The sequence below is a fragment of the Neomonachus schauinslandi genome, chromosome 7, assembly GCF_002201575.2.
Source record: "Neomonachus schauinslandi chromosome 7, ASM220157v2, whole genome shotgun sequence".
NCBI lineage: Eukaryota > Metazoa > Chordata > Mammalia > Carnivora > Phocidae > Neomonachus > Neomonachus schauinslandi.
This window is the reverse complement of record NC_058409.1, coordinates 93733081-93747491: the sequence shown is the minus strand read 5'-3', so window position 1 is coordinate 93747491 and position 14411 is coordinate 93733081. Positions and strand designations below refer to the sequence as shown.

General features: G+C 47.3%; 1 protein-coding gene across 3 annotated transcripts in view; it reads left to right on the top strand.

Moving 5' to 3' along the window:
• Window positions 1–14411, top strand: part of TENM2 (teneurin transmembrane protein 2) — a 923271-nt gene that overhangs the window by 810088 nt on the left and 98772 nt on the right. For all 3 annotated transcript variants that reach the window (XM_021701194.1, XM_044917119.1, XM_044917120.1), the window contains one exon: window positions 3623–3769. In XM_021701194.1, coding sequence (XP_021556869.1) covers window positions 3623–3769 — 147 coding nt within the window. The remainder of the gene's footprint in view (window positions 1–3622; window positions 3770–14411) is intronic.

Sequence of the window (14411 nt, the reverse complement as noted above, 5' to 3'; positions counted from 1 at the left end):
AAGAAATTATACCATTTCCATCCCGCCAAAGGTATTGGAAGTCTGATAGAACCAGCCCAAGACATCGCTGCTGCCCTTGAAAGTTCTCTTTTGATCTTTGAGAAAGAGGCCCCACTATCTTCTCATGCCTCTCAGGAGAGTTTATAGATAAGGCAGGCTGAAATGATCTAGCACGACCTGAATGAACATTCATTCAAGCATCTACAATGTGCCTGATACAAGGCCAGGCTCTGCGATCCAACAACAAACAAGGAACTCTCAGGTTTCATGGAGTGTGGGGTCTAAGGCAAGATTTCTCAGTCTTGGCACTGTTGACATTTGGGGCTGTATCGTTGTTGTGGGGACTGTCCTGTGCACTGTGGGATGTTGAGCTGTACCCCTGACCTCTATGCAGTAGATGTCAGTAGCATCCTCCCCAAGTTGTGATCATCAAAAATGTCTCCAGACCTTGCCAAATGTCCCCTAGAAGAAGAAAAGGGAAATAACTAGCCTCAATTGAGAATCCCTAGGCTAGGGTCATGGTAGAACGTGAAGACTCCAGATAGCCAGCTGTCTAGCTGTGCAAAGAATCAAAAGCTGTGCCTTATCACATTCTGTATCAGTGATCCCAGAGATGGACACTCAAGGAAATCAGCAGTGCTAGCCTGAAATCCAGAAGACTCCATGTAGGAGACTTCTTGGATCCCCAAGGATGAGCCCATCAGCCCAATCCAACTTCAGTTAAAGGATCCTCTCCAGAGAAAGTTGCCACCTGACGCCCATTTGCCCACCAGACTAATTACTTCCTACATTCTGTTTTTCCTTAAGCAGAAGCTGGCTTTGCACTTTACAAACAAAATAAGTCACCTCCTCAGAAGGCCACCAGCAGAACGAACTTGTGCTGGGGGTAGCTTGGGGTTGCCTAGCAACACCACGCACCTGCCAAGGCTACTTTCTTCGTCTTCAAGCTAAAAGCAAAGTCCTGTCCATTAATTCCCAGCTACCCCGAAACTTCTCAGAGATTTGCCAGCTTCCTACTGTTCATGTTTTCATCTTCCCCATATGATGTGGAGAAAACCTGCTACTGTGGTCTGTTTATCTCACTTCAGTTGGTTGGGGGGGGGAGAAAAAAAATCAAGAGAGAAAGCGGGGGTAGAAAAAGCTTCATTTCAATCTAAGCGCACAGATATTTTGAGTACGTATCTCTGACTGACATGCTAGTGTTTTTGCAAATTTAAATTTTATGTAGTAGACGTGGCTTTCCTACACAATGAGGTTTCTGTTGAGACTTTGGGCGTGATTTTAGTCAAACATGAGTCCTCAAAGTGGCTAAATAACAAAGCACATGTAATAGATGGGATGCTGAGCAAATGTTGCTAGGTCTGTCATTTAGTGTATTCTGTGTGATCCATTCAACCAAAACTCTTCTGGTAGAAATTGTAAAGCTGGAGGTGGCTGGAGGTTGGAGATAGACTCCTTTCCTTGAGAACCTCTGAAATGTCCCTTGGGCTTTTCCTACTGAGTTTCATTTTGCTCCTGTAGAAATGTTTATGGTATTTCTCTGAAACTGGGGATGGCTTCTGCTCCCTGAACACGCTCACAGTATGAACAAGGGGGATGGCACTGGTTCTCCAGGCAGGGCCCCCGGGGTGGGGGGTGGGGGGTGCGGGGCAGGGGGGGTGTCACCTCCTTGGTAAGGAAAGGAATGGAAATGTGAATCTGGGCTCTGTAAGGATAGGTGTGAATACCAGCAAGTCTTTCTTGAGGTATGCAAACACTTAGGCTTTGTTTGCATCTGGATTTAGTGCTGGGCTAAGAAAACAGGTTCTCTGGTAACAGTCTCCTGCTTTCTCCTCTCAAGACAGCTCAGCTTCCTTACAGAGACTTCCCCACAGAGAACTTCTCCTCTTTCGCTTACCCTCTTCTCTCAGGACCTAACCTGTACCACATCCTGGAAAGGATGGGGGAACAAGCGTTCAAAAGTAAGATACCTTAAATAGGTACATTTCAACTCACTTTCAGACCCTCCAGACCTTTCTTCCTAGGAGGAGTCCTTTAAATTCCCACCACTGCCACGTGCACAAATTAGGTTTATTGGCGTTCTCATAATGGGTTTTTGAGAGAAGAGAGGAAAGATGGCTGGCGAAAGCCTCTGGAACACTGGAGGGAGAAGTAAGGCGAGAGGCACGCTTTGATTCAGAAGATTTGGGCCAGATTGGTTTCAAATCAATTACCTCCATCATTGCAGAGCTCTTCATGCCCCCACCACAGCCCAGTCCACCCTGCACTTCGTGTGGTTTAAAAAAAAAATACACCGCCAAAGCTGGAGATAGACATGGTGACAGAGGGGGAGACCGAATTATAGATGGATATTCGGGAAGTTACTTCCTGGGGATAATGACATTAATGGTCATTTGGGGTCTATTTAAATGAAGTAAGAAAAACACCTACATTGCACAACTCTGTAAATTTGCTAGAAGCCACTGCATTGTGCACTTAAAACAGGTGAATTTTATGGTATGTAAATTATGGCTCAATAAAGCTGGTAAAGGAAAAATGAGAACGTATCCAGGAATTCTTGCCAGCAAGTAGGTTTTGTGAGGGTGGCGACATCCTACCAATTCTGTGCTGCTCTCTGCATCTTCTAGAGGGTGACAGAAGCTCTGCTGGGGAGGCTTTCCCACCCCGCTTTAGTGCCCCACCCCCCGCCACCCTTTCTCATCTTCCCACGCCCACGTTCCTCGGGCCCCAGCTCAGGTCAGAAGGGTGGTAGCCACAGTTGTTTTAGGTGCTGGAGCAATTAGGGAATTAGACAGGCTGCTGATTTCATACTTCTCCCCACCCCAAAAAAAGAAGAAAGAAAGAAAAGGTTACCACAAAATAAGAATTACTCAAACGTCACCTCATTCCTCATGCACATACACATTTTTCTCTTTTCCCTGTTCACGGCACTGAGTACCTAATCCTTCCACGGCCCTCAGACTCGGCAGTATTTTTAAATCATGCCATAAATAGGTTGAGTGATAAATAGCCAACATTTTAAAGTGCCCCTTAAAGCTATTACAAAAATATGAAAATAGCCCAGCAGAACTATCCAGTTCCTTGTTATAAGAAACTTGTGATAATCATATATAAATATATCCTTAAAATTCTGAATGATGGAGGGTACTTTGCCTCCGTCCTGGGTTGATAGGGAATTTCCTGTTTTCTGCAGAAGGTACTTGTAAAAAAAAAAAAAAAGAAAGAAAAAGAAAGAAAAAGGAAAGAAAAAAAAGATTTTTTTTTTTTTTTTTTTTGAGGTAGCCTCAATCTTGAGCTACTGGCTGGAAATTCCAGCCTACCTAGGCTTGTAAGCTCAGAGCTGGTTTAGTTTTCTGGAATATTCCCCACTTTGGGAAGGTTGCCTCAGACCCCTTCACACAGGTCAGTGTCACTGGGGATCCCCTGCATCTGGGACTCCACTGTGTCTTGCAACTGCATGCATTGCCTGCTTCCCCGACTCTTTGGAAGGCAGGCACGGGCCCCACTCTGAGGCTGGCCCAGTGGCTGCCCTGCGGCCTTGCTCCCCCTTTGCATGGCTCCCCCTGCTGCCCCAGCGCGGCCTCGCGCCCCTCCTTCTCATCCTCTCCGTTTCTCCAACCAGATGGCTGCCCCGATTTGTGCAACGGCAACGGGAGATGCACACTGGGTCAGAACAGTTGGCAGTGTGTCTGCCAGACCGGCTGGAGAGGGCCCGGATGCAACGTTGCCATGGAAACCTCCTGTGCTGATAACAAGGATAATGAGGGAGGTGAGCAAGCGTCTTCTCATTCCCAGCCCCTCAAGAGCAGGGCATTGTGTACACTTCCGTCATGAGTCATTTTTCCTGAAAGACCTCCCCTACTGTCAAATGCTGTTGTAACATTTCTCTTGACGCAGATGCAGCAGAGGACGGGCCAGTGAGGGTTCCTGGAGGCAAGGGCTGGAGGCCCTGGGGCTTGATGCTGGCTTTGGACTCTCAAGCACATACCGCCACAGAGAGGCGGCTGGGCCCTGGCGCAGCCCCCAGGTGCCCGTTCCTGCCTGAGCCTCCGGGGCTGGGAGTTTCAAACGAATCGATGGTGATGACCACAGAATGGGGTGCACGCTGCCCTCAGACATCTCAGGCAGTCCCTTCATCCTTACGACCCTTAGAGATGTTACTTTACAAATGAGGGAACTGAGGCTTAGGCTACAGTTAAGTAACTGTTTTAAGATAAGTCAACCACCAATAGTAAAATTGGGGCCCAAACCCAGCTCTGACTCCAAAGTCCACATTCCAACCAGTGGCCAGCAAACGACAGCCTGTTGGCCACATCCAATCCACTGCCTGGTTTTATATGAGCTAAAAAATGTTTTTTACATTTCTAAAGTTTGGGGGTGTGGGGGGAATCTAAAGAACAACAATATTTCAAGATATATGCAAAATTTTAGCATTTTCTTATAAAGTTTTATTGGAACATAACAATGCCTGTCGGTTTATGTTTCACCCTCAAAGACAGCATTGAGGAGTTGGACAGAGACCACATGGCTGGTAAAGCCTAAAATATTTACTCTCTGACCCTTTATAGGAAATTTGCCAATCCCTGTTCTGAACCTCGAACTGGATTTTCCTGTGTTATTCCCTGATGGAGTGCTAAGATTCTGGGGCTAAATGGGGTTGCGTTAGCATACGGGCTGTGTGATTTCCTAAGAATATGGAGCAGTGCTCCCTTAAGGTGTGTGACCTTCTCCCGCCAAAATTACTAACTGGTCAGAATTCCCTCAGAGCAGGTTGTTTCAGGGTGTAAGAGGATCCACGTGTCCAACTATTTGATTTAAGAAAAATGTGTCTAGTCCCACTCTGTCAATCCCTGTGCTCTGAGAATATCAGCTCCTGCCCTCACGGCCCCAGAGGGTCGGCTTAGGTAGTGTCCAGAAAGGGGCGCAATCCATCAGGGTGATGGATGAAAGTATTATTATATTTTTATTTTTCCTCATCCTCTTAATAGACACTTGCAATTCCCATAATCTATTATTGCTGTTATACTTGTACATACATAATGTGTAAATAACCAAATGTACATACAATGATAGGAGTACACCAATCAAAAAAAAGTTTATAGACCTGATGTAATTTACAGAGCTCCCATTCATTCATTTAGCTTCCTGAAACAGAGCCAAAATAGAAGCCACTTTAATTCATTTTTGAATGAAGTAAGCCATAACTGCATATATCCATACATTTTTTTTTTTCCAAGAGAGACAGTCAAAATCGCATTACTTCTCCTGATAAGGTTCCGTTTTTGCCTCTGGTCCCTGGTGATTTCACCTAGCAAAGTGGTTGCTTACAGATCAGCTCCCTTCCTCTTCCAGAAAGGAGCCGCTGTCCTGGCTCCCTTCCCCACTGCAGGTGTCAGCAGCTGAAAGAATAGCAAATGGCTGGAATGCTGCATACGTAGGGGAGGGGGACTGACTCAGTCTCCCCAACACGCCCTGCATCATCTCCATTCCTCTCCACCAGTCCTATGGCTGATGGCAACTCCTTTCGGGAGAAAATCGATTTCCTGACATAGTAGAACTGGAAGGGGCACATGAGGTGCTCTTGGTCCAGGCCTGAGGACTGCACTGCAGGCACATAGGGCTCAGGGTCCCTCCCGGTGGGCAGAGGCAGAGCGTCAGGGAGGCAAGGCACAAAAGCAAATGAGGCAGTGATTATGCTAAAGACAATAATGGCCTTGTTATGGGAACTATTAAAGCGAACCTCCCAAGGAAGTAATTAGCCACCAGGAAAAAAAAAGAAAAAAAGGCTCTGCACAGTGTTTATAAAAAGAAACTCCCAGTTAATTCAGAGTTGCTTATGTCAGGTGAGAGAGGTAGACACGGATTGTCTCTCACCTGGTGTAAGCAATTCACAATTAACTGAGTTCTTTTTTTTTTGGAGGAGATTCCTCAGTGCAGAGTATCCTTTTTATGGTTAATTACTTCCCTAGGAGGTGTGCTAAGCACTTTGCTGTTTATTGATAAATATTAAAGTTGCTCCTCATCAACTCCAGATCCAATCCTGCAGCACACTAATTATATCACTTTTTTGTTTGTTTTGGTGGGGGTAGGAGTTCTGCCCCAGGCTCTTTCATGCTTTGGGAGTTCTCAGGCAGGGCTGTGTGATTTCTGACCCTGACAGTAGGTCAGAGGAGGCACCCAGGCAGAGCATGTATGTCGGCCAGGGGAGCAGCTGCAATGAACACATTTGTTATGAGCCTCATGAATGGGGAAATAATGGGGTGCTCTTCCAAAGTGGAGCTGGAAGAGGCAAATCACTTTTTCATCCGGGAACACTCTACGTTTAAAAAAAAAAAAAAATCTCAGTTTAAAGTGATAGATATTTTTTATTTTAAACTGAGATAGATATAGATACAAATATGGATACAGATATTTGAAGCCCTTGACAGCCTTTTTCAACCTGGGAGAGAATTAAGCCCTGGTGCTTTGCAGCCACTAGTGGTTCAGAAACTGTAGCAAACCCCCCCGGAGGGCTTGATTAAACACAGATTGCTAGAACTTTTCCTCCAGAATTTCGGATTCCGCAGGTGTGGGGCGGGGTGCAAGAATTTTAATTTCGAGGAAATTTCCAGGTAATGCTGAGGCAGGTTCTCTTTGAGAAACATCGTCCTAAGACATTCATTATATGGAATGACTTGACGTGTCTCCTATGCATCTGGAATGGTACTAAGTGCCTTCCTTAGAAGACCTGAGAAAATTTTCACTCAGACATTTTCTATATTCCGTGGTGCCTAGCTGAGAAGCCCTGTTGGAAAGAGCTGCCTACGAATATCCCCCAAAAAACAATTTATGTCAGTTCCCTACCTTCTTAATCCTGTCCCTTTCAAAGTCTCCCTACACCCTGCAGCCACGTGACTGCTAACTTAACCTCAGGAAGCAATGGCTGATGCTGAAGGGGCAAGTTCTCCCTGCCATTGCCCCTGAGAAGTAGAAACAGTTCAGACAGACCTGCTGGCAAGCAGACTGCCTTCTTAATAGTGAAAGATCTTCACTTGAACTGCTCACCCCAATTTGAAAAAGAAGAGACTCAAAGAAATATTTTTGCTTACAGAAGACAAATACCAGCTCATTAAAGTCAGAATACACACAACATGTGCATCAAGTGACAGGCAGATAATATTTAATTATCAACACCAAGACAGAGGTGTGAGATTTAGTTCATCACAGCCAGGGGTAGGAGAAAGGGTGTAGATCTCCTCTAAACGTGGGAACCTCAAGGTGGGGAGGCGTTGTTAGACCATCTGGCCTGGAAAGACAGGCCTTACTCCTTCCCCACATGCCTTTATCACCCAGAACTTGGGAGTCAGGAACCCCCGCCCTCTGTCTGTACAAAGCCCAGCTCTCATCATTTCAAGCCAGCCTGGGAGTCTGCTTGAAGTACCTGTGGAATCCTATCAGACACTCTCTCTCCTGTCTGTGGGTGGAGGCCTGGAGCGGAGGGGGTAGGAAAAGCCCTTCTACGCTGAGCTTGTCCACGGTCAACAGTGCATCACATCCTGCCTTACTGTATTAGTGAGCTGTCTGCGTCTCCCTCCGTAGTGTTAACATGGCACCAAAAGTTAGACTCTTGTTCCTTCTCCTGTCACTGCTCTGGTTGCTCAGGGGACACTGTCACATCATGATGGTTAAGAGCCTGGGCTCAGGAAGCAGTCTTTGTGTCCCACTTCTGTGAGTAACTTGACTCCTCAAGGTCTCCGTTTTCTTGTCTGTGTAATAGGCATGATAATGCCAACTCCATTAGCAGGCATGTGGTTTCACTGACAAAATGTATGCAATACGTTTTACCAGGTGCCTGCTTCACGGGGTGCCTTCAAGAGCAGCTTGCTGCCAGCTTTAATGTTATTGCTGGTACTGTTGCCGTTATTTCTAGAACGCATGCTGAATCCCCATAGATGGAGCCCAACCGGTAGTTTTCCCACAGTCTATAACTACTGAGGTTCTAACCAGTGCTCATCAAATTTCAGCATTGCATGACTTCCCTGGATGGTTTAACAAACGTTCATTCAGAGTTTGCTAAATGTTAGACATTGGAAAGAGGCCTTTGGAAATTCTAGGACAAATACGATGCATGTCCACAAAGAGCTCACATCCATCTGAAGAGATAAGATGTATAACACATTATTATAATTACTACAGTCAGGGCTGACAGGGTGGAAGACCCCCCTTCCGTGGGAGTGTGGAGAGGCGACTGTCATGGAGTGTGGGTGTCGGCCACAGGACAGGAAAGAAAGCCCATCACCACATTGAGCCCAACATCTTCAGTATCTCTCCTGGGAGAGTACTCAAAGCCACTGATCTGTGTGGTCAGTAACCTGTGATGGAGGCTCTTCCACCCACCAGCAGCTTCTACACTTCTCTCCCTAAATTAAGGTTTCCACGACAGTGTTTCTCAGCCCACCTCCATCTGTGAAGTTTGGTTCCTTGTTTTGCTCCAAAGGAGGCTGCCTTGGGTTAAGAGATGTGGATGCTGGCCTGAGTTCCAGGCACTCCAGCCAGGTCTAAATGAGGAGAAATAACACTGGAGTCTGTCCAAAGCACTTGGAACAGACGAAGCCCACCCCTTGCCCATGGTCTCCTCCCCTTTTCCCCATCCCATAACCATCCAAATTGGTTTGACATGATTCAGGGATGCTATTCCGGCATTTATCTCAATTGTTAATTAATAACACCTTGTCTGTGCATTTAGCAGAGCCAAGCTCAAGACTTCAGGGACTCTGGAAGAGTTATAGTTCTCAAGTCCAAATAGTCCCATTTCTTCATCCAATGAGAGATAAAGCTTGGTGAACCCATTGTAAATGCCTTGATTAATGTGTGCAAATCATGTTGATGGATTGGTTGGGTGGGGGACAGCTTAGAAGTACAACACTGCTCTATTAATTGGGTTGGATGAGGATTCCCCTTGCAGTCCAAAGACCTTGTGGCAAATGTAGCTGGAGCCATAAACAGAGTCCCCAACTAGCTCCCAGAGAGGAAAACAATATATCTAATGCTTACAAGGGAAATGTGGCCTTGAGGCCACGGCCAGCTGGCCAGGCGCTGGGTCTCTCTTCCTTGGGAGGGAAGCAGAACTAACCCCAACTGAGGACCACATGGCAACAGGGGGCTGAAATTATTCTGGATCTTCCAGTGTATTTGACTCAAGACTCTTCTGTTTAGGAAACTGAGGGTTGGGGGGTCAGTTTTCTATTGAGGTTTTTAAAAAAAAAAGTAGAATTCATTCTTTATCACATAGAAAAACTATAATCAGTGAGATTTTTGAGAGCTTATGTGCACCGAGCCCTGTTCTGAGCTTTGTATGCATCTGGGTAATGGGATAGGCAACCCACTGGTGGGCGCCTGCACCTCACTTTCTGTTCCTCCACACAGCAGCCTGCGAGAGAGTTCTGAATTGTAAATCAGACCGTGCCGTGACCTCAAAGGGCTTCTCATGTAGTTAAAATCAAAATCAAATGTTTCACCTTAGCCTAGAGTGCCTTCTGTGACGTGCCCCTTCCTCTTCTCTCGCCCGACCCCCACCGCCCGCCACAGCAGCTCTGTTGCATCCACTCCCTCCAGCCCCTTGCCCTCACATGCTGAGCTTAGTCGTACCTCAGGGCCTTTGCTGATCCAGGGCCAGAAATGCTCTGACCTGGGCATTTGGCATGACCAGCTCCTTGCAGCCATTTTCCATTCTCAGCTCAAGCACCCCTCACCAAAGAGGCCTGTCTCGACCTACCTCTGTCTCTCCCCCATCACCCTGTGGTGTTGCCTTCACAACAAATGGCGCACTCCTAAATTATCCCATCTATATCTTCCTGGTCTGTTGTCTGTGTCATCGCAGCAGACACAGAAGTTTTATGACTCTGTCTCTTCATAGTTTTTCCATGCCATAGATAAGGATACAGAGGCTGGAGAAGGTAATATTCAAAATAGGCTTCCAGCTAACCACTCTGATAGACCGCTTGGCTACTTTAAAGGCAGAAGCTCATTTCTTCGCAAACACTAACAAAATTTGGAGACTGTTTCTGGGGAAAGTTCAAACAAGTACAGAACTGTTGTTGTAAAGAGGCCTCAGGAAAAGTCACCTCAAACATAGAACATGCCCACTGAAGACCTTCTCACAGTAAATGGATTTAAGCATGGAATTAGTTTGGGGGGTTGGACGAAGATGTTTAAAGTTCATGAATTTACCTAACATCACACCTTCAGTCTTTCCTAATCAAGTTTTTAGTAGTTTAAATGATTATTAAGCGTCTCTTAAGGGATTATATTTTTCCCTGATTAGATGACAAATCAAATATTCATCATAAAATTGTGATTAAAATACCTAATTTGCAAAAAAAATGTTAATAATTTAAATCACTGTGGACTTATTTTAGGGAATTAAAGGATCAAAACACAGATTTAACTGGTGGCAAAGAGGTAACATTTATTTCCTATGTTGGCTTCCCGTATTTTTGCGTTGGCCAGAGAAATGGCCTAGATTGTAGCAAGAACCCTCTTGGTTCCTGTGACCAGCCTTTGAATAAAGGTTCAAGGGGCCTGGTGCCAGGATTATCTCCTTTGCTCCCACAGCCCTCCCCTCAGGCCAGACCAGTGGCTCTCTACTGGGGACAGCTTTACTCTCCAAGCGGGACACTTAGCAACATCAGGAGACATTTTAGGAGTCACAGCAGGGAGGAAGAATGGAGATGCTACTGGCATCTAGTGGGTAGAGGCCCAGGATGCTGCTAAAAATCCTACATACACACGACAGCCCCCACAACAAAGAATGATTGGGCCCAAAATGTCAATAATGCCAAGATCAAGAAATCTGGTGCAAGTATTAACATCTCCTGGGGACATATCTGAGGGGTCCAGACAGTTCCAGAGCAGGGAGTGTCTTTGGCTTGATGTCAGGGGCCTGATGCATCCAGCACTTACTAAGACTTTACCCACATTGCCCAAATAAATCACGACAATAGCCCACAAGAGCCCTAAGAGCCTCTGAGCATCCTTCACATAGAGGCAGATACTAAGGGCCAAATAAGCAGAGTGGCTGACCCAGGCCTCACAGCTAAAATGCAGCCATGCCAGGACTCAGTCAAGAGCCTTCCTCATGGACCCCTCGCAGCAGCTGACTATTGTGCTCTGTCTCCTAGCAGGGCAATCTGTGAGTGCTTAACACCTTTAGCCCCGCAGAAATACGAATTCTGCAGCATTCTGAAAAATAGCATTGGTGTTAGCTTCCCCCCCCCATCCCATTTTGGATTTGGAATGCATTTTTGCCACAAAGTGCTTATGCATTGGAATGCCAGGGTACAAGCAGGGGAAAGTGGAACAGTTGGACTTTAAATAGCTAGACGCTCTCTGCAGCACAGTGAGCAGCTGCCCAAGGTCTGTGCTCTTTTCTTTGACTTTCCATCTTCTCAGCCAAGAGCTCGGGGGATTGGAGAGGTGCCAGAACTATGTAGCCAAATGTGAATCCAAAGAAAACTGCAAGGTGTGCCCCAAAGCTGTGTGTGCAGTGCTCCCTCCCTCCCCGAGCACCGCAAGACCAAACCTTTCCAGGGGAATTCCCTCCCTTTTCCTGAGCTCAAGGTACTTCATCATTGATCTGCCAACCCCATTTCCTGGAACTCCATGGCCACACACACTGAGGGACGCTACGTCTTTGATTCACGGGAATCGTGGAGTCCGCAAATGTCAGATGCACAAAGACTAAAATATGGAGTCCCCAGCAGGTATAAAACCCAGAGAGGGGAAGTAACTTCTTCAAGGCCAAATAGCAGGGTAGGGCAGATCCAGGCTTCCTGGCTCTAGATTCAGTACGCTTTTCTCCATGCCATGCTGTCCCCAAAGGGACCCAGTCCCCCTCAAGAGATCGTATGGCTGGCCTTACTGGTAAGATCATTCTGAGACCCAGGAACTAGATAGACTAAGATGAGTTGAGGCACCTGTGTACCCAAGAGTGAGCACCTTCTCTAATTGTGCCCGTAGGCCAGACTCCCTCAAATTTCCCTAGTCCCAGCCCCATTTACACGTACTCTTGTCACGGAGGGTGGCAAGAGCAAACACGTCCCCCCATGCCAACCACACACACACACACACACACACACACACACACACAGCCAGGCCACAGGAGTGAATGAGACTCAGACTCCGCCACAAAGAATCCAAGGTCTGCTGGGGTGTGAGACAGATGTGAAACCAGCCTCTACAAAGCTGTATACCAAGGGTCCAGGATAGAATGAGGCCGAGAGCCTAGGACAGCCCAGAGAAGGGGCATCAAAGGTTTCCAGAGCAGGTAAAACTCGAATTTTGAAAGCTACAGAGGACTTAGATCAGGAATGCAGGGAAAGCATTGTGGGCGCATGTGCAGAGGCAAGGGACAGCAGTGTGTATCTGGGGACCTCAGAGAAGACTGACGGAGAGTGGAGGAGGGTGAGGCTGGGGAAGCGGGTCTGGACGGAGAAAGCCAGGCCTTGCGTGCCACGCTGGGCAGAGTGAAGTTTACCTGAAGTATTTGCTTTGTCTTCCTGCATTCAACATCTTGGTCTCCACAACTGTAGCCACACCTTTTCTCTCAGACCGAAGGCTGATCTATCTGCTTGGGTGATTCCTAAATACATATGCTCACAGCAGAGAAGAAGGAGTGGCCTGTCTGTATGTTTCTTCTGTTGCACGTGCACAACCTTTCACTTCGAGGGGAGGAGACAGCCTGGCAGGGTGATCAAGACGCTTCGGGGCCAGGGAGCTCTGGGTTCACGTCCTGGCCCCACCACTGATGGGAACAAGTTGACCTGTCTCTGTAAGCCTCAGTTTTGTCCTCTGTAAAGTGGGACTAACGCTAGTTGCCACCTCAGAGGATACTGTGAGCTCAGATGAACTAATACATGGAAAATACTTAGTACAAAGGTTCTCTTAGGTCACTGGGCATCAGAATCACCTGGAAGGCATAATGCACAGATTGCCAGACTCACAGAGTTTCTGGTACAGTAGGTCTGGGCGGGGCCAAAGGATATGCATTTCTAACAAGTACCCAGCTGATACTGACACTTTGGGAACCACTGACTTGACACAACAGGTACCATTTGGGGGGGAACTCAAGTGCTGACAGAGAGTGATTCCTCCATATGTGGCATCCCTGGGCCACCTGAGGGGGAGGACAGACCAAAAAGCTCTGCGTCCCAGGCCGTGGCAGCTTGATTGGCATACGGACCCACTGTACTCACTGAAGCCCCTGCCACAGAGCTGTGGCTATGGAAAGGGGCTCAGGACCCCAACTTCCCGGGATCTGTCCCCCCTCCCCTCTTTCAAGAGCCCTGGAGTAAAGCACAGCTGTGGGAAGAGCGTGCTGGAAGAGGGTACATGGTAGCTGGCCCTGGTCTCTCCCCCTTGTGACTTCCTGGGGCTTCTCCCATCGCCCTCAGGCCCAGAGTTGATGCTGTGCCCTTTTCAGCTGGTGTCTGCCAGGTCTTGGGTCAGGCCGACTTGTGTTAGTTCTGGCTCCAGTTCTTACTGGCTGTACTCCCTTGAGCAAAACACCTGACCTGTCCGAGCCTCTGTTTCAACACCACCACCCACTTCACAGGCCCTTTGAGAGGTTTGACTAGCCATTTTACAGAAAGCGCCTGAATGCCACCTTATTTAAATGACAGGTCTAATTATTAGTATCTCCCTGTGTAATGTGACTTCAGAGACTCTGAACACACACACACTGTTCCCAATCAAAAGCTCATCGTATCAAGTAATGCACGACATTTCAAAATCAGAAATCCGTCTTTTGGTCCCTGTTCTAATGTACATTCCCCCTCAATCCCACACGCACTCATGCTGGAATGAGTGTATTTTCCGTCGCAGATCACAACCCAGGGATCTGGATGGCTCAACGAACATATTGTCTGGTCTGCATAAGGTTTAAAAAAATCCCTGAATTAGCTGCTGACATATAACAGTAGAGGATTCCATTTAACCAGCTAAAAACCTGAGAAGCTAGAGAGTAGTTTGTTCAAAGTCAACAGTGAAGTGCTGGGATTGGAGCCTGGCTCTCCTAATCCTAAATGTCTGGCTCGTTCTCCTCCCAGATCCGTTTTCTAAAAGTAGTTCTATATCAGGTTGGCCAGAGAGTCCAAAGCTACTGGGATCTGGGACAGGGAAGGCAAGGGGAATCTGTAGAGAAAGGGATGCTGCAGTCATTGGGACAAGCTTCACCTACTCCTACTTCTGCTATGCCTACTCATAAAGCACACGGCTCAGGGGGAGCAGATCCAGGGAGAAGTTTCCAGCCCACTGGGGCCCAGCACCCAAAGCACCCTTTGATGCACAACATCAGTGCTGTCGCTTCCCAGCCATCGCGTGGTCCACAGCAGTGGGCATTCCCAAATCTCTCACGTGCCCCCTTGTCTGTGAGG